Source organism: Balaenoptera acutorostrata, chromosome 8, assembly GCF_949987535.1.
Source record: "Balaenoptera acutorostrata chromosome 8, mBalAcu1.1, whole genome shotgun sequence".
Lineage (NCBI taxonomy): Eukaryota > Metazoa > Chordata > Mammalia > Artiodactyla > Balaenopteridae > Balaenoptera > Balaenoptera acutorostrata.
In genome coordinates this window covers 23,471,131-23,490,844 of record NC_080071.1, presented here as the reverse complement: position 1 = coordinate 23,490,844, position 19,714 = coordinate 23,471,131, and the positions used below count along the sequence as shown (strand labels likewise).

General features: G+C 33.9%; 1 protein-coding gene across 7 annotated transcripts in view; it reads right to left on the bottom strand.

The window, feature by feature from the left end:
* The window catches only part of SLC4A10 (solute carrier family 4 member 10), a 310,427-nt gene that overhangs the window by 177,531 nt on the left and 113,182 nt on the right, over window positions 1–19,714 (bottom strand). For all 7 annotated transcript variants that reach the window (XM_057551625.1, XM_057551622.1, XM_057551624.1 and 4 more), the window contains exon 2: window positions 17,211–17,292. In XM_057551625.1, the coding sequence (XP_057407608.1) occupies window positions 17,211–17,292 (82 nt within the window). The remainder of the gene's footprint in view (window positions 1–17,210; window positions 17,293–19,714) is intronic.

Here is a 19,714-nt window from a genome sequence, read left to right as displayed (position 1 = left end):
ATAGACGTAATGATGCATTATGCTACTAAATACACTAAGAGACTTAAGAATGGAAACAAAGCTAATGGCCACAAATTTCATAGCAACAATACTGAAATTGCCACAATTTAGGGCTATGAAACTACAGAGAAAATATTTTCATGCTTCTGTATGGGTAGAGACTTATAAAGCAAAGAAAACTGGAACCTGGGTTAAAGGACAAGCTTTGGAAGTTAAAGGTTGACTGAATAGATAGAGACCTTCAAAGAGATATAGATACTTATCACCCAGATTTATACGTTTACATTTCAAAAGATAATAAAGCCCCAGAGCTACCGGTTTGTATTCCAAAGGGTTTAACTGGGGACCTTCCCCTTGTCTTCCCTGCTATTTGTTTACATAAGGGAGAAAAGATTTCCCTGCCTCTCAAAGTGGAAAGGAGACAGCTATATAGCAGTTCCTATATAAATTCCCAGATTCATGATTTTGGGACTCCCTTCCTGTGCATATAACCTCCAAGTTCTCATCACATTACCCTGAAGGGGAAGAATGGGGCATGGAGAAGCAATGTGGTTATTGCTGTAAGAAATAATAACAGTTCTCCTTTGATCCAGAAACCTCATCCTTGCTTTTAGGACAAATTAAATAAATATATGTATTAAAAAATGTATCAATATGTTTAGGAGATTTTCTACAAAGATTATATGAGATAATATAACTGGTATAAAATATTGAACATGGCGCCTGTCACATGATAGACACTCACACTTGTGTTAGTTCCCTTCCCCCTTCATGCTGCTCACCTTCAGATGCTTAAAGAAGAATGAAGGCAAAATAAAATTTCCTGTCCTATTTCATTGTCTTCCTGCTTTTCTATACATTGCCAACTTTTCTAAGCCCAACTATAATAACCCTGGCCTAAGGAATTAGAGAATCACCTTAGATCCTGTGGAAAACAGTATACAAATAACATTTCTAGGTTAAGGTTATCATAAAATTTACCTACAATATTATTTCCAAAATTTAATAGACGCCACTTAAGAACATGAAGAATTCAAGAACCAATGATAAATGTCATGGTTCTGAAATGAATTGACAGTTATTAAACCTAACTGGAATTATTTTTCAAGATTTTATAGGGAACAATTTTTATTTTATACTAAATAAAGACCAAAAATTTAGTTTAAAGAAGGAACCTTTTCAAATGAGCATTTCTTAAATTAGTCAAAGTGGTCAACAAGAATTAACTTTATATCATATTTTATAAAACCCCCAATTAATAAAAATACAGATAATTTAGATATGAACATATTTTGAATAAGTGAGAATGGAACAATGTGCTGTTAAGAGAAAAGACTTTTTTGAAAGAAGCACGGAATCTTAGAATTTATTCAGAATTTACCTGTATGTCAGTTGAGGGAAAATACAGTTTCCCCATTAGAAAAACAAAGGGTTCATTAAAGGTAATACGGCTTTCTGAACACAAATCTTGCTAACAAATCCTGGATTTTTTGACACAAATTGTGTGGAACTATCTTGTCGAGTAGGTCCAGAATTATTGTAAGTATTTTTATTGTATAAGAAATACCAGTACTGAAACAACACTTTATGTAGCTGTGGTCATAGTATACTGTTTACAAAATGCAGTGAGGAAAGAGATGCATTTGGGGATGGAAAGGAATCTTACTATGATTAATAATAATAGTAATTAACTACTCTCCTTTATTTAGCTGGCAGGGAAGGGGTCCAGCTATCAACTCTTGAAGAGAACTGTGTGTTTTTTCTGTGAAATGAATATACACAGCTGGTGCATAATTACTGAGTTGCTACAGCCATTTATTTAGACGTGTCAATCATGGGAAAAGGTCAAGTACATTAAGCCAAATAAGCATGTGATCTTTAATTCCATGGAGACTCTAACAGAGTCAGAAAACACAACAAGGCATCATTTATCATAACATATCAAAGAACTCTAAGTCCAAGAGAAATTCTCTGCTGAGGGACAGCAATGGAGAGAAAGAAAAGAGACCTAGAGGGTGTAAGTGAGCGTATGTGTGCATTGCAAAGAGATACTATTAGGCTACTTACTGCACTGTTGTTTCTTGTGTTATTTTGCTGAAAGAATAAAAATGTCACACCAATGCCGGTCATAGTCACCTGACCCTAGGGCCGTATTTTTAATTATTACAAAACAAAGGGCCACATGACTGTGACTATTCTATACAGAAAATAAAAGTTTTAAAAGTACTAAAGTTGTTTATCAAAGGAACCATAGTTCTGAGATTTACTAGTTTAGAAGATACTGTGGCATATTTTAAAAAATACTATTTCTTATAAGTATATAACACTATCTTGAGCAAAACATAGTAACTAAATTACTGTGTATCTTGCAATAGCAGTGTTATCTTTCATCTTAGAGCACAATAAGCCTCAACATTTCTTGATTAAATGAATGAATCCTAATAATATATATCTTCTAAGAAAAAAAAGAAAAGACAGTAGAATTCCCCATTTTTATAGGCTGTAAGACAGCTCGATGTTGGATGTGTACAGTGCTCAAAGGGAGGCTAATACAAATTAGTCAAGAAACAGGATAATAAGAAATGCTTATAGGATATGATCCCTGCACTTAAAATAAGATAGCCATTCAATTGCTCAAAAATCAAGTTCAACAAAGAAAACAGCAAGAAATGATACAAATAAGAAGCAGAAAACAATAACAATCTGCATTAAAGCTAATGTTCTTGTGTTGTATCAGGCATTAAATGCTGTAGGAGTTCATAAATAGAGTGAAATCAAAGATAACCTGGGCAATTAAGGAAGGTTTCAGGGAGAAGGACTTGAGTTGAGTCTTAAACAAAATAGATTTTGGATCAGCAGAGGAGTGGGAAATCTAGAAAAAGAAGATAATGTGCACAAAAACAGAAGAACAATTTTGGGTGATAATCTGAGGTGCATGTTAGAGCAGGGGAAAAATAAGGTGAGATAGAGAATGTATTTTTATAATCACAAAAGCTTGCAATTTCACGATTATTTTAAAACATTTATGTTTTGTTGTTTTTACAAGGAAGAGGGAGAAAAGACATCAACATATGTTCTGGGATACTTTTAAAAAATGAATGCAAAAGACAACGTGGTACTCCCCATCTCCTCAACCTCATTTTAATTAAATTATGATTTCTGAACAGCCCTGCCACTTTGCTTCAGGGAAATAGGTAGAAAATAAGCAAAAATTTAAAACTGTAAAATTTTCCAGATTTAGTTTTGCCTTGTATTAATCTGAAAGACACATATAGAAAGTGGCTCATTCTGGGAACTGTGGTAATTAAGGACAGAAGGGTTGCCTGGAAAAGCTGAAGACTTGTTGAGGAGAAAAACAGATTTCCATGAAGACAGTTGATGGAATTCAACTGTGAAACTGAAGGAATGAAACAATTAAAACATCTGAAAGCAAAGATGGAAAATACTTGGCATTTCTGCATAGATGTTTACAAATAATAGTGTTGCAGATTTTTTTAACGGCCACAATATTTTAGCAGCTTCTCCCATCAAATGGTAGAATCTATTCTTCTAACCCTTGAACCCCGGCTTGATCTTTGGGACATTAGCACATGTGATACAAAGACTTAGAGAGAGCTTGTGCCCTGGTTCTTCCCTCTACTGCTTCTCGGGACTTTCGTGCCACCATGTAATCCGATGTATCAAATCTATCTAATTTAATCACATACAATTGTCAGTATACATTCTCTTAGCACCTTACATTTCCTTATAAAATTTTCAAAATTTTGATTAAATAGCTAATTGTATAATCAGGTAATAATGCCTATGATAGGCTCTATAGGCAGTAATATGGTCTGTCTAATCATGTTCACATTCCCAGTACCTGGCATATTAAAAGCTCAATAAGTGTTGAATAAATAAATGAATGACAACAAATCCAAACTCTTTTTTACTCATTTTATGCTGGAGTAGGCTGGAAAATTCAAAAACTGGCTCAGAGAAGGAGAGAGAACTTTGAGGAAGATAGGATTTGTATTGGCAAGTGAAAAATAGATAGCATGCCTTGTGAAGGGAGGCACAGGCACACAGAGGGTCCAGAGATACGTGTACCTTATTTTTATCGGGAAGTAAACAGAATTTTTATTTCCTTAAACATCCATAGTTTAATGAATGCTTTATTTATTAAATGCTTTATTCATTGCTCATGAATAAACATGCATTTATACTGCTATAGAAACAACATTTCTCTTTTTTTTTTAACATTTTACAGGAAATTTTAGATGAAGACAATGACTTTACCTGACAGCAGTGGTGTGCTGGAACTGGCTTACACCAGTTCGCCAGAGCTAGTTGTGCACATCTCTTCCTAACTCTGTGTACAGTGAAAACACTTCAGTGATGTGAAAGCAGCCATGAAAATTGGCATATGCTACAAATTAAGGCTATGGAGACAGCAGGGAGGAGAGAGGCAAGGAGGGTTATCAGAACACCACTGCCTGGTACCTGGTGGGTACATAAAGATGGAACTTCCTACTTTTTAAGTTGTTGACAATTTTGTATACCCATAAGTAATCTGATCAATTTACCTTAATAAGGCTGAGTTCACTTTCTAGAAAGATCCATTTGTGCAGTTCTGTAATTATGTGGATATTTAGTAAGTACCCACTTCTGAGTAAAGAGGATAAAATAATTATTTGGGGCAATGCAAAACCACAGAGCTAAGATGAGGTTGAAAAGTGAAATTAAGGGGCATCCATTTTCATCCTCTCATTTACATAGAATCCTAAGAGCTTCTTAGGAAGAAGGGAAGCTGAACCCAAATCCCTTTGCTTTGAGATTTAAAATCATTAAATCATTTCTGAAGTAGTATAGTGCCCTAAATGAAGACAAGCAGGAATGGATAACAGCCCTCCACTTCCACTCCCCATTAAGAAGAAACACCATTGATGGGAGGAGGGTCTGGACCCTTTTCCAAACTCAACAGCAGCCACTAGATTACTGCATGTGTCTGTGTGTGTGTGTGTCTGATTTTTTTTTTTTTTTTTTTTTTTTTTTTTAATTTATGGCTGTGTTGGGTCTTAGTTTCTGTGTGAGGGCCTTCTCCAGCTGCGGCAAGCGGGGGCCACTCCTCACTGCGGTGCGCAGGCCTCTCACTGTCGCGGCCTCTCCCGTTGTGGAGCACAGGCTCCAAACGCGCAGGCTCAGTAATTGTGGCTCACGGGCCTAGCTGCTCTGCGTGCGGCATGTGGGATCTTCCCAGACCAGGGCTCGAACCCGTGTCCCCTGCATTGGCAGGCAGACTCCCAACCACTGCGCCACCAGGGAAGCCCCTGTGTGTCTGATTTTAATGGCCCATTATGTGACTTATGCTAAAGGCCTTTCTGACAAAGTCACTTTGGTACTAAGGAGCTTACTCTGAGTGGGGAAAGGAGATGCATGTGTGCCCTTACAATAAGGGAAATAAAAAACTTGAAGTATAACACTTAAGGCTCAAGGCAGGTTTTGGTATGTATGTATGTGGAGGAGGAGGTTGTGTAGCTGACTGGATAAACATGTGCAGATAAACCAGGAAGGATCAATAGCTTTAATGGACAGGGCCTTGTATCAAATGATAGTGGGTAGTCACAAACTCCAGTGCAACTTGCATCATCCCAACTCCCTGGATGCCACCAGACTTCTAATTGGTGGTAGAAGATACTGAGAATAATAGGCTAAGCTCTCCAGGGTTAAACACTTGTTGAAGTCAACCATGAGGGGCATATCTAGTTTGTAAGGTCCATATTTTTGTCTCTTTTTTTTTCACTGCAGTATTACTAGTACCTGGAGTAGTGTCTGACACTTAATAATAGGCATTAAATAGAGTTGGAGGAATGAATGAATTAATGAATCTGAAGTCCCATTAATTCTCACTGAGGGTGGCAATAGGTTAGAGATATTAAGGACTGATTAAACCATTTAATCTAAGTAACCCTATGGAACCTTGGAAGAAGAACCCCAGGAGAAATGCCATACTTTCAGAATATCCAGGCAGGTGGTTCCTCTGGGTTATTATATTGTTAATGTTAACCAAATATGACCTAACTTTATATCTCAAGATGATAAAGCCAGACATACCCTTTCCATTAAAAAATTTATATCTGGTGATATTTTTTGCCACATCTACTCTACTTCAAATTTCTTTCTTCCTCAAGAAAGGTAAAGAATAAGTTTCTGTACTTTTCAAGAGGCATGAATCATTAATATGACATTTTTTAAACCATTTATACAGAGCGAGCAGTCCTTTTCAAATTCAAAACTAATGAACTTCTCTTGTCAGAGAACTGAAAAACTTAAAGGTATTTAAAGACTAAGCAAAGTTAACAAGAAATTTAAATTTTAAAGCATACTCTAGAAGTTCACTTAAAGATCACAGAATTTAGAGATGGAAAATTCTTCAGAGAGCACTTGATTGAGACCTCTCATTTTCACATGTGAAATAAACAGTAGTTGAAGAAGTTATCCCAATATTTCTAAAACTAAACATTTCTAAGTAGTCGTATCCAATAGGGAAATTTTAACAACTTAGTTTATTTTCCTTATACAAAACTCTACTATTTCTGTGTAACATAAAATGATGGTATATTTCATCTTCCATATAACCATCTTTCAAATACTCTAAGTTAGCAGTCATGTTCTTTCTACATATTCCTTTAGCATTTTCCTCAACTAATATTTGTATAGTATGACCTCTACTTTAGTAATATTCATCTTCTTCAGTGTGCCTACCTTAGGTTTATTCATTGTGTGGAAGCCCACAAGACACATATGGAACATTTTGGATACATCCATATGGACTCCTACAGCACTTACAGGTGGAAATAACATTCCAGGAAGTGAATCATCCAGAGAGAGAATGAAGAATAAGAGGGAAAAAAATCAAGGATAGATATAGAGAGAAACCAACAGTTAAAAGATAGATGAGAATTGTCACAGGTTTGAAGAAACAGATGGAACTTCTCATATTATGTCAATGGGAGTATAAAACATAGATCAAAATTTTTAACTCTATAACTTTTTGACCCAGCAATCCTCCTGAGAATCATATCAGTAAAGTGCACAAGAACGCATATACGATAATTCATAGCAGCTTTGTTTAAAAGAGATAAATGAGAAATAAAATGTCCATTGTAAAGGGGTTGGTTAAATAAAGCACGGTACAATCATACAATGAAATACTAAGCATAATTAAAATGGACAATATCAATATTAACATGGAATGATGTTGATTTTTTTAATGAAAAGAGAGTAGTTGAAAAGATTAAAAATTGTTCCATAATTTTACTTATATGTAATTTAGTTATAATTACATCTGTTTATGATACATAATTAAATTATATTCTTTTATAATATTAATTCTGTAATTCTGTTCAGAAATATTAATTGTATTTCTTCTAAACAGTAGGTTTGGGGGGTTGTTTTGTTTGCCTTCTTTATACTTTATACTTTTTTATATTTCTTGGATTTTTCTAACTCAAAATAATTTTTTGTTTTAAATTAGTTTTAAAACAATAAAATGATTTTAATTTGGGGAAAAAAACATAGAAATGTCAGGCAGAGTAAGAGGGGCCAGTGGATAAAATAGAAAAAAAATACCAAGGAAGACTACCTGAGAAGAGAAGCCAAGGGAGGGGTATGAGAGAAGAGAAGGAAGATCTAAAAACAAAGGTATATGGGGCTTCCCTGGTGGCGCAGTGGTTGAGAATCCGCCTGCTAATGCAGGGGACACGGGTTCGAGCCCTGGTCTGGGAAGATCCCACATGCCGCGGAGCAGCTAGGCCCGTGAGCCACAACTACTGAGCCTGTGCGTCTGGAGCCTGTGGTCCGCGACAAGAGAGGCCGCGATAGTGAGAGGCCCAGGCACCGCGATGAAGAGTGGCCCCCACTTGCCACAACTGGAGAAAGCCCTCGCACAGAAACGAAGACCCAACACAGCCATAAATAAATAAAAATAAATTAATTAATTAATTAATTTTTTTAAAAAAAGGTATAGTCAAAAGTTTTAAAAGCAACTGAGACTTCAAAAGGGCTGACAACAGGGGATCACTATACTTGGCAATTAAGAGCACTTTTTAAATAGAATGCATATTAATAAGCCTTAAGAGAATATTAAAGTGAGATAGCATGAGAGAAATAGTATTTCAACTTAGTAAACATGACTTTCATTTTCACGATCAGTACTGTTAACTGCATTGGTGTTGCAGACATTATACTTTTGTATTAATCACTGTGATATCATAAAATGCTTTCCTGCCATATTGTCATCTAATTACAAAACAGCAATTTATCATTACATGAAAAAAATTGAGTTATGCAAAGGAAAAAATAGGTACGATTGTAAATAATTTAGCTAGATATTAGAAATCCTTTTTCTAATAAGACTGTAATACTTTTTTCACAGATGCTCCAAAGGTAATTTAGAAGCAGTTTTGAAAGTAGTCAAAAAAGAATATTCATAGTCAAGATATGGAAGCAATCTAAATGTCTGTCAACAGATGAATGGATAAAGAACACATGGTGCGTATATATATATGTATATACATATATATAATGTATAATATATATAATGAAATATTACTCAGCCATAATAAAGAATGAAGTTCTGCCATCTGTAGCAACATGGATGGATGAAACTAGAGAGCATTTTGCTTAATGAAATAAGTGAGAGAAAGACAAACACTCTATGTTATCACTTATGTGTGGAATCTAAAAAATAAAACAAATGAATATATATAACAAAACAGAAACAGACTCACAGGTATAGAGGACAAACTAGTGGTTACCAGCAGGGAGAGGGAAGAGGGGAGGGGCAAGATAGGGGTACAGGATTAAGAGATACAAACACTATGTATAAAATAGATAAACAACAAGGATACATTGTACAGCCCAGGGAAACATAGCCACTATTTTGTAATAACATTAAATGGAGTATAATCTATAAAAATATTGAGTCACTATGTTTTATACACCTGAAACTAATACTGTAAACCAACTATACTTCAATAAAAAAAGGATATTCATAATGTTCCTTCTGCAGAGACAAGACAAAAGCTTAATTTACCAGCAGAAAATTAAAATTTTACTTTCTTTTAATCATGATTTCAATCATTTTGGTTTTCTATATTATCTTCCCACCTGAAGCTCTCATTAGGGGTAGAAATGATAGAGAAAGAAAGGAAAAAGAATTAGATTTTTTCATTGTGCTTTCAGCAGTTCTGACAAACTAAGAGCAGTAGGGATGACTAGGCAGCTAGGAAAGAGGGACGATAGAATGGGGTAGTGAACAATGTCACCGGGAGAAAATAGAGAGTATTCCAGAAAGTAACCTCAGAATACCGGTACACCAAATCGACTTAATTCTATTAAGTTCCAGTGATGCTAGTACTGATAAAATTATAGGTGTGTGTAATCCAGAAAATCAAGAATATCACCTCTTTCAACTACTCTTTAAAACTTGTTCAGTATTATCAGTATTTATCTCAATGGATATTTAAACGTAAACATTTATGTGCCGGGTGGCCACTGTTACTTTTCCCCAAGGAGGTCTAGAACTCAAGTGCCCTACTGACAGCACCAGTATGTAAACCACTTTGGAGAGTAAAAAATATAAAACAAATTTTGTTCAGTGCTTATATACCATTAGCACTTAATTAATATTGGTGAATGATGATGACTTCACAAGAAAAGCCCTAATTGACTGGTAGCCCACCCCTGCTTCTATTGTGAGGAGATAACCTGTGGAGGCTATGATCACATGCAGCCCAGGAGCTTTAAAGTAGGATAGCTCTAGGGGAAACATTAGCAGCTGAAATAGAGATTTAAGAATTTAATCAAGAAGTAGACTAAGTTGATCTCCTTCACAATGTCACCTTCATAGTATGATTCCCATACTATTAAACTGTATAACTAAATAATCAATGCACTTAAGTCTCAGACGTCTGGAAAACTCAAAACAAAAGTATAGTGTTAATATAAACCTACAGAGTACGTATTAAGAAGCTTTGGCCATTTGTGGTTTGTCTTCAAAGTATTAAATATTTTCGAAGAAAAATATAGAAGGATTAAAGGAATAAATTCTTTGCTGTAAAATACCCTCTTTTAATATTTATAGGATTATATTTAATGTAATGAAAAGGAATTTCTTTTCATCTATCTCTAAAATAGCAATTGATTGAAAATGTTACATATACACACACAAATATACAGTTCTCCTTATTCACAAAGGATATGTCTTAGGTCACATTACATAGCAAATACCTCAAATATTGTACTGTGCCTTTGATAGGTAGAGAGTAGTAGTAAATAGAGCCAGATTTATAAGAAACGATGAGGGAGATTAAGAATATGGGCTCTTATTCTAAAATCATCTGCCTAAAAACAGACATCCTAAACTAGGGATGGAAAATATATGATGAGGACCCCTAAATTAAGAAAACATACATTGCAGGATTTCTTAGCCACATATACACATTAGAATATTTGTTACTATACTCATGCAAACACATGTCTATAACTACTTGCAAATGGTCTAATAAACCAAATTTAGAAAACTTTAGATCTTTCAAATTTACAATACACTCTAAAAGCAGACTGTAAATAACTAGCAAGTTACCACTCACTTTAAATAGACAAAATATCATGAATAAATTTATATATCAAAATAAATTGATGTGGGTCACATACAAAAATCATGTGAAACAATTAATATGAAGAAACATGGAACATAATATATAGCTCACCTGAGAGTTAATTTTAGGAATAAAAGTAATTCCATTATTACAGACTGTTAAAAAACATTCTCTTATTTGGTTCTTATTTTTAGGATACCCTGGAGAAAAATAGAACAATTCATTATGAAATGTGCATAGGTGGCAAAGATAGTCAATTAGGGAATAAAATTTACTACTGGCTATTTTTTTCTGGAATCTTCAGCATTAGTCTATCTGCCTAATTCCCATCCTCAAATATCCAAAGTGTTTGGCAGGCAGAATGTACAATTTTAAATGGATCCTATGTAATTAATTAACTTCACTAATTATTACCAATGGACCAAATACCACTTAGAATTGCTGTATCAAGTGACATTGAGCCTGTATCAACAATACTAAATTGCACAAAAGTTAACAACCCATAATAGCAGGAAAAACAGTTCTTTCTTTTTCAAATAAAAGACATTTGGAACATGGAAACAATAAGATTATTCATTCTGTGGTGCAGCAGAGACAAGAATTTAAAATAAGAGAACATGAGGTTATTATTAAAACTAGTCTCCAGTGGGACAGGCCTTTCCTTTTGTGGAAATGAATCTGTCTAATGGGAATTTACTAACTATAAAATTTTTCAAATTTTTGCAAAATTATTTGGAAAACTATTGTGATAGGGGTACTAACTATCGAATTCATTATTGCTTTATAGGATAGTATAGTCTCAACTTTTTTAAAACAGTCATGATTAAGTGAGTAAATATGCCCCAGTCTTCCAGTTAATAAACATCTTGCCCCATTCAGTCACCTAAAAAACAAGGCTCCACATTATGTTTACTTCTATAACATAGTTGTTAAAAGCCCAGACCCTTGTGAGTTTGAATCCCTGCTCTTACACTTGCTAGTTGTGGCCTGGGCAAGTCAATCTTTTGTGCTTTAGTTTCCTTATCTACAAGATGGAGATGATAATAGTACTTACCTCACTGAGTAACTTCAAAAATTAATTCATTCTCCATTATTTGACCTACCTCATGCAAATGTTTAAACTTCATCTCTAGTCCCTCTTTACCCCCATGCACACAATCCCAATGTGTTAGCCACACCATATTTGCCATTCCCAGAATATAATGGATCCTTCCTTCTTTGCCTTCAGAACTCTCATTCATCCTTCTAAGCCCATCTCTGTCTCTGTGAAGCCAACTTTTGTTTCTCTCAGCAGAATTCATTTTTTCCTTCTAATGGCAATTTTTGGAGATAAAAGATCAGAAAGAAAAAGATCTAAGCCTAATTTTTGGCTTTTTCTTTATTTTTTCAAATTATTTTCTACTTTGGTTTCAAAATAGTGCATCATAATTATAGGGTCAGCACTTACTATCTTCTGTTTTTTAGTGAAAAACACTTTTGACATTACAATGATTATGATCAGAAAAGCATTTTAGTAATCTTAAGAGCTCAGGAATGCATTGGGTGAAATGAAGAAAGTGGGAGGGTATTATCATTAATAAAATTATGTTGTATGATAGCTTTGTGCTAGGTATTTTACTTACAGTCTCTCTGGACTTTAGGTCCACGATATATTAAGTGGCCCCCAAAAGAAATAAACTAGTAAACCAAAATTTCTTATCTCAAATAAAATGAGCAAAAATATCAAGACAGAGGTATAATTTTCTCTATTAAATTCCTGACTTAAAAGTATTTTACTCTCTGCTAAAAGCAATACAGAATAAAGAAAATGTCTTTTTAATTTAATTCATAGCCAAGATTTAAATATTAGTTTAACTTTTCCATTAAAGTTTTAAATTTATGAATTCCTGAATATCAGATTAAAATGTAACTAGATTTATTTATCTTAGTACAGTGCAACATAATTAGAAACTCCTGTATTTACATGTTAAATATTTGAAAGCTAATTCAATATTTGATGAGTGTTGATTATGCACCTAATTACAGTATATAAACTTAACTTCTTACATGATTAGTGATATATTATTGAATTATATATAAATGAGATTCAATGCAACACATTTTTTAGTACCTATCTAGTTTAAGAAAAACTGCTGGACCGATAACCATGGTAGAATGCAAATACGTATAAGACAAAGATTTGTCCCTCAACAAGCTTATAATCAAATAAGAATGATAAGAAATATATACATAATAATAATATAAGAAATGATGTAAATTCAGAAAGAGAGATCTGGAAGAGGAAGATAATTATTCTGCCAGGAGGGATCAGGTAAGGCTAATGGATGGGCAGAATGGACATTCTATTCTTTGTGGAGAAGATGAGAAGGCACCAATTTGGTATGGAGCAACAAAAAGGTTTTGAACACAAAATTTTTAATAATATTCTTGTGGTTTTACTGCATCTTCCATTGTTCTCAGACTGTAGAAAAATAGCAGGTATTATTTTAGAAATATGTGCTAAATGCATGGAAAACAAACAGTCTCTCTCTCACTAAAGAAGTTCTTTATATATCAGTGATTTGGGGGAAAATTTAACCTGTAAGGAGTAATGCAAGCTATAACAAGTGTAAAGTTAGATAACAAAGGAATATGAAGGATAAAAGTGCAGGCATTCTACACCATATACAGAAATTAACTCAAAATGGGTCAAAGACCTAAATGTAAGACCCAAAACTATAAATTAGAAGGAAACATAGGGAAAAGCTTTATGACATTGGATTTGGCAAGGATTTCCTGGAAATAACACCAAAAGCATAGGCAACAAAAGTAAAACCAGACAAATTGGACTATATCAAAAAATTAAAATTTTCTGCATATCAAAGAACATAGTCAACAGAGCAAAAAGGCAACCTACAGAATGGGAGAAAATATCTGCAAATCATATATACCTGATAAGGAGTTAATATCTAGAATACAAAAAGAACTCCTACAACTGAACAACACATTAAAAAATCCAGTTAAACAATGCACAAAGGACTTGAATAGACATTTCTCCAAAGATGATATACAAATGACCAACATGCATATGAGAAAATGTTCAATATCACTAATTATTAGGAAAATGCAAATCAAAACCTGACACCCATTAGGATGGCTACTATCAAGAAAACCTGGAAAACTGCAAGTGTTAGTGAAGATGTGAAGAAATTGGAACCCTTGCACGGTGTTGGTAGGAATGTAAAATTGTGCATCTTCTATGAAAAACAGTATGTCAGTTTCTCTAAAAATTAAAAATAGAATGACCCTATGATCCAGCAATCCCACTTATGGGTATATACTCAAAAGAATTGAAAGCAGGGTCTTGAAGCAATATTTGCACAATCATGCTCATAACAGCACTAGCCAAACAGCACAGCAGTATTTCACAATTGCTTCCAAAAGATGGAAGCAATCATGTCCATCGATAGATGAATGGATAAACAAAATGTAGTATATACATACAATGGATATCATTCAGCCTTAAAAAGGAAAGTAATTTCTAACACTACAGCATTGATACAACTTCATGACATTATGCTAAGTGAAATAAGTCAGTCACAAAAGGACAAACACTGCATGATTTCACTTCTGTGAGGTATCTAGCGTAGTCAACTTCATAGAAACAGAAGATAGAATGGTGTTTGCCGGGGGAGAAGGAAATGGGGAGTTGTTGTTACAGAGTTTCAGTTTTCCAAGATGAAAAAGTTCTGACACTGCTTACACAACATTGTAAATATATTTAACACTATTGAACTGTACACTTAGAATTGGCTATGATGATAAATTTTATGTTATGAATTTTTTACCACAAAAAAATTTTTTTTAAATTTTTTTAAAAAAGCAATCCAGTTGTTTGACAGAATATTCTTGACTTGAAATCGATCCGCTCAGTCAAAATGGCTAAAATAATAGCGTATCATCTTCAGCTACTGAATTTTCTTCTCTTTGTTATCATCTAATTATTAATAAGACATACTATTTTTAGCAACTTATTAATTTGCTCTTATGCCTGCAGAAAATATAACAATGGTCATATCTGAAAAAATAAAATATTCATTAAATTTTTTAAAAGTTCAGGCATCCATTCTGAGAAAAGCTGGACACGGCTGAACAATGAAGAGAGAATGGAGGTGTTTAAGAATAACTGAACTCCCTAACTATCCCTGTCCCCCACCCTTCCCCCTGGTAACCATAAATTCGTTCCCTAAGTCTGCCTGTCTCTGTTTTGTAAATAAGTTCATTTGTATCATTTTTTTAGATTCCCCGCATATAAGTGATAAGGGAGTTTCGTATTGACATGTACACACTGCTTTATTTAAAATGGATAATCAACAAGGAACTACTGTAGAGCACAGGGAACTCTGCTCAATAAAAAAAAAAAGAACTGAAGAGGCATTTGGTTATTTTTATTAGGCCCATGTGGAAACTGACCCCACCCATCCATCCACCACCCTTATCCTCAGTAATGCCACCTTTCTCTCTGGTGCTCTCCCACTTACCCAGGTTATATTATATTATGCTACCAGTGGATTTTTTCCTGAACCGTGACATCCACCTCATTGCCCCTGCATTATTTTCCGATTCAGGGTAATCAATCTGGGAACCACTAACAGATCTATTAACTCTCTGTATGCATCACAACAGAATCCTCCACGGCACCCTCAAATGCTGGAATGTTTATCTACTTAACATGATCTGGGAGCAGAACAAATATTAAGAAAGTCAACATAAATAAGGTTTTTCTTACTTTCTTTCAAAATTCTAAAATGTTGCCTTTGCATTCTATGATGTTAACTTCAATCACCAGTGACTAAGTCACAGTTATTCACTTCTGGGATTAAAATACCCACTATAGACATCAGCAAACAGAACAAAATCTGATTTATCCAACTGTGTTTTGCCAACCAGAAATCTCTTTTAAGAAGCATTGTACACTGTTATGTGTATTCCCAGTAAAAAGAAATGTATGTAATACATGTTGATACAACAATTAAAGTGACTGTATTAAATCTTATTTTTGTATTATGTATTTTCCATTCAAAGGGACCATTTAGTATTTTACTGTAATTATTTATAAATTACTGTTAACTGCTAATTATCTGTGTGTGGATTATCAATCACAATCTTTAAACCCAAGATGATGTTTCACTGGAACTGAGTATATTTTTACACTAAGTTCTTGATTTATTAGGTTTTCTTGTGTGAGTTTAGTGAATATAAGCATAGCTTAAGTCATGGTATGACATAAGTAGGACAGTAGCTATGCTGCTTTTCAAATCTAAAGAAAAATTCGCTTTATATTAGACATTACTGGGTTAGATTTTTCAAGTTTCTGCTTCCTTTAATTTGTGTAATGAATATGGATAGCATGCAAATTACTACGCCTGCCCAGTAAGTATAACCTTTCCAGACCTTGGGTGCTTTCTGTGCATCAAGCAAAATGTCAAACACAGAGTGGGTATAGTTGTTGAAAGTTGTCTCTAAATAGTATGTTAACTCTTCTGTTATTTAATTGTTGTAACTAAATATAAGACCCAATAATAATGAATTTAACCGTAATTTAAGTGGCTACAATTCTTAAGGGGAATGAACACTTACTTTTCAGCTGCTGTAGATTATTAGGAGCTATCTCTGATTAGTTTTACTTAAGATGATTTGGGTTTCACTTTTCAACAAAAAGATGAAAAACACCACATACCTTGTATCTCACTAGTAATAATTTCTTGTTAAAAAATTAAAATGAACTAATGGCGTGTATACATTAAATTGCAGTGGAATAATAACTGTCAATACTTATGTAACTCTTAGGCCAGGTACTATTCTAAGTATTTTTCCCTTATTTCTCATAAAAATTTAGGAAATATATTCCACTGTTATCCTTATTTTAACAACAGAGAAAACAGGTGCAGAGAAGTTAACTAATTAGCTAAGACTTCCATAACAAATAAGGGACAGAGGTGATATTTGAACCCAATACAGTCTGGTTTCAGAGCCTCTATACTTTACCAGCATCTAGACCATACTACCTCCCTGTTGAATTATCTGACCTTCTTCCTACTGAAGAGAACACACACAAATGATGCCTCCAGCCCTCTCTCATATATATCTCAGTAAAACTAGAATACCAATTGTCCTTAACTCCCTTCCAGTGACAGCCTACTCTGACAACATAGGGTGAATTAGATGCCCCTCCTGTCCTCCCCTGTCACATAACACCCAATATGCTGGTCTGTCATAATTTTTTTCTTTTCATTCCCCAATTAATTGTAATTCCTTGAAGGAAGGATTATTGAAAGACTGGCACACAACACAGTACAGGAATATAGGAGAGGTTCAATAAACGTCTGTTGAACAAATTAATGCTTCTCATTGTTTGCAGGACTGACTATTGGCACTCCAGACTACACCAAAACAGTCATATCCACCCCACCACCACCACCACCATTATTACTCTGATATCATCTTTTGCAGTTCTCCACATAGCAACAAACTTCACATTTCTCTTTGAAACACCAATAGGTATCCCCCCCACCAAAATAGTCTTACCTTCTAAATCTTCTTTCTCAAAGTGTGTTTTGAGAATAGAACGAGTTCCACCTCTATCCACAACTGCCTCTTCATCATTTCTCTGTAGAATAGAGAGAAAGAAGACTAAATGATAATACATAGATTCTCTTAATTTCAGCAAATAAACTTTAATGTGATCTAATAATTTAGGGGTTTAATTCAGTAACATAAACCTACTTGTACATGACTATTCTATTTGATTATCAAGTGTTAGTTTACAAAAGACTAAGATTAACTTGACCACACATTCAGAGAAGGAATGTCATTTGATTTTCCACGAAACTGAAGGCAGGCAAACATTCCAGTTGGCATCATTTGTTAGTGAGATGAAAACTAGAAAACAAACAGTTATCCTGTCAATTTAGTAACATGTATTTTTATCTCTGATAAAGAACTCTTGTTAACAAGATGACATTTTGAACTATACAAAGAAAATATGAAAATCATTAGTGCTATGTCAGGGAGAAATAATTCCATTGCCATTATAAATGGGGTTGAGGGGAACTAATCTCTTGAAAGCAATTAGTAGCAATTACTAGGTAAACTAAAACTCTAATGACTTTGTTTCAGTATAATGCATTTTATTCAAACTAAACTGTAAATTACAATCATGTGCATTAAACCTTCATTCAGTTTCTATAAATTTTTTACCTATTTAGAAGGGCTGGGCATAGGCTTTGTCTTCTGAACCCTGTACACATAACTCAAAATAGTATACTCAGTGATTTGGTACTCAATAAAATAATGGGGGAGGTGTGAGCATAATCCATTTTGACCATGCAGGAATGGACAAAATATGAAATACTGAATGAAGTGAAATACAAATTATTTACAACTTTTATCTGTGAACACCCAGGTAAAAATTGCCTTAAAAGTGAATACCGAGTACAAAAGCAGAAATGAAAAGGTAGACTAAAGTTGAATGAAACCTTTCAAGATCTATTTCTAAGCCTATTCTAGTTTATTACTATTAGAAAAGTAAAAGATTTTTGTTTCTTCTTTGAAAGCTTTTTAATTCCTGAACATAATCTTAATAAAGATTTGTCCTCCATGTTTGACAAATCAGTACTTTCAACTGCATGAGTATAGACATATTTCAGCCTAAAAAGATCAGCTCTCGTATGCTTCAAATGCAGCACAATATGCAGCAGAAGGACATGTTTTATAGCCTATAGTCCTGTTGTCTTTCTGACAACTTGTACTGACACAAGTCAGGGTAAAGTCTTTGAAATCAGAGTTAGATAAACTTACACTATAAATGAGAGAAAATGAGAGAAAAAATTAAAATGAAGATAGATTTCAGAACCCATTGCTCTTCTGTTTGGCAAAGTTTAAGAAAATCTGTTGGTTTAACCAATAATAGCAATAGAAAAACTAAAGTTGAGACTTTTATAATTTTCCTGAACCAGATAAATTCAAGTTTCAGCCTATTTTGAATCTGTTCTTGATACATTTACAAATCAAATTTACCCTCTGTGCAAGACATTTTCAAATATATGTCACACTAGAATACAACTCTGCCCTCTGGGGTGTTGTTAGGAAGAATGCCAAAAACTAAGTCATGCATCCTTGTTCAAAGGTCAGAAGGAACACTATTCCAATATAACTCAAAATGGCAGTCTCTGAAAACAACTGCAAAATGGAAAGCTTATATAGAATACACAAAGATGTTTCCACCTATACAATAAATATTTGATTTTGATTTCAAGGACCTGAAATAATTTTCAGCTTATACAAAATGTTTTTTCCCTTTATTTATATAAAGCATGTATACTGTCCACATACAAAAGATAATTCTGTTGAATCGCTAATGTTGAGATATTGAGAGAAAATCAAATTTTGCAGCAGAAGTAGAAATGGAATCTAAATAGGAAATAGCTGATTATTTAATTACTATGCAGGTTACAAGCAGAAGTGACCTAATTTTAATTTTTCTTTAAAAGAAAAAGAACTAGAAGCTAGAATATGAATATAACTCAATGTAAGTGACTCATTTTGTAGTTTCATATTATCCTCTTTAAATACTCTCTGGATGTTCCATATTTTCAGCTGAAAATTCCCAAGATACAGATTAATGTTAATACATATACTGAAATTCCTCTACTTTGGCTATAGCTCAAAAGATCACTTCAATATTATTCAAGACTTTTTAGCAGAATATTTCCCTTCCCCCTTATTACCAAGAGCAAGTAAGTATGAGGTGTGATGATGGGAATGCAGAAGGACTTATGGCACTGGGTGCCAGTCTATGCAGTAATAGAGCAATAAGATACATTTTCACTTCATTTTGAACTGTTACTATCTTTAGAATTGGTGAACATCAAATATATTAATGCACCCTAATTTCCATATGTATTTAGTCACCTAGGAACAAATTTTAGCACTGTGTAGGGAGAGAACACATAAATATATTACATTGCCTTTCAATACAATTCACCCTTACTACACTGTTGGGTAAATGTTTATAAGATGATTGAGTCCAG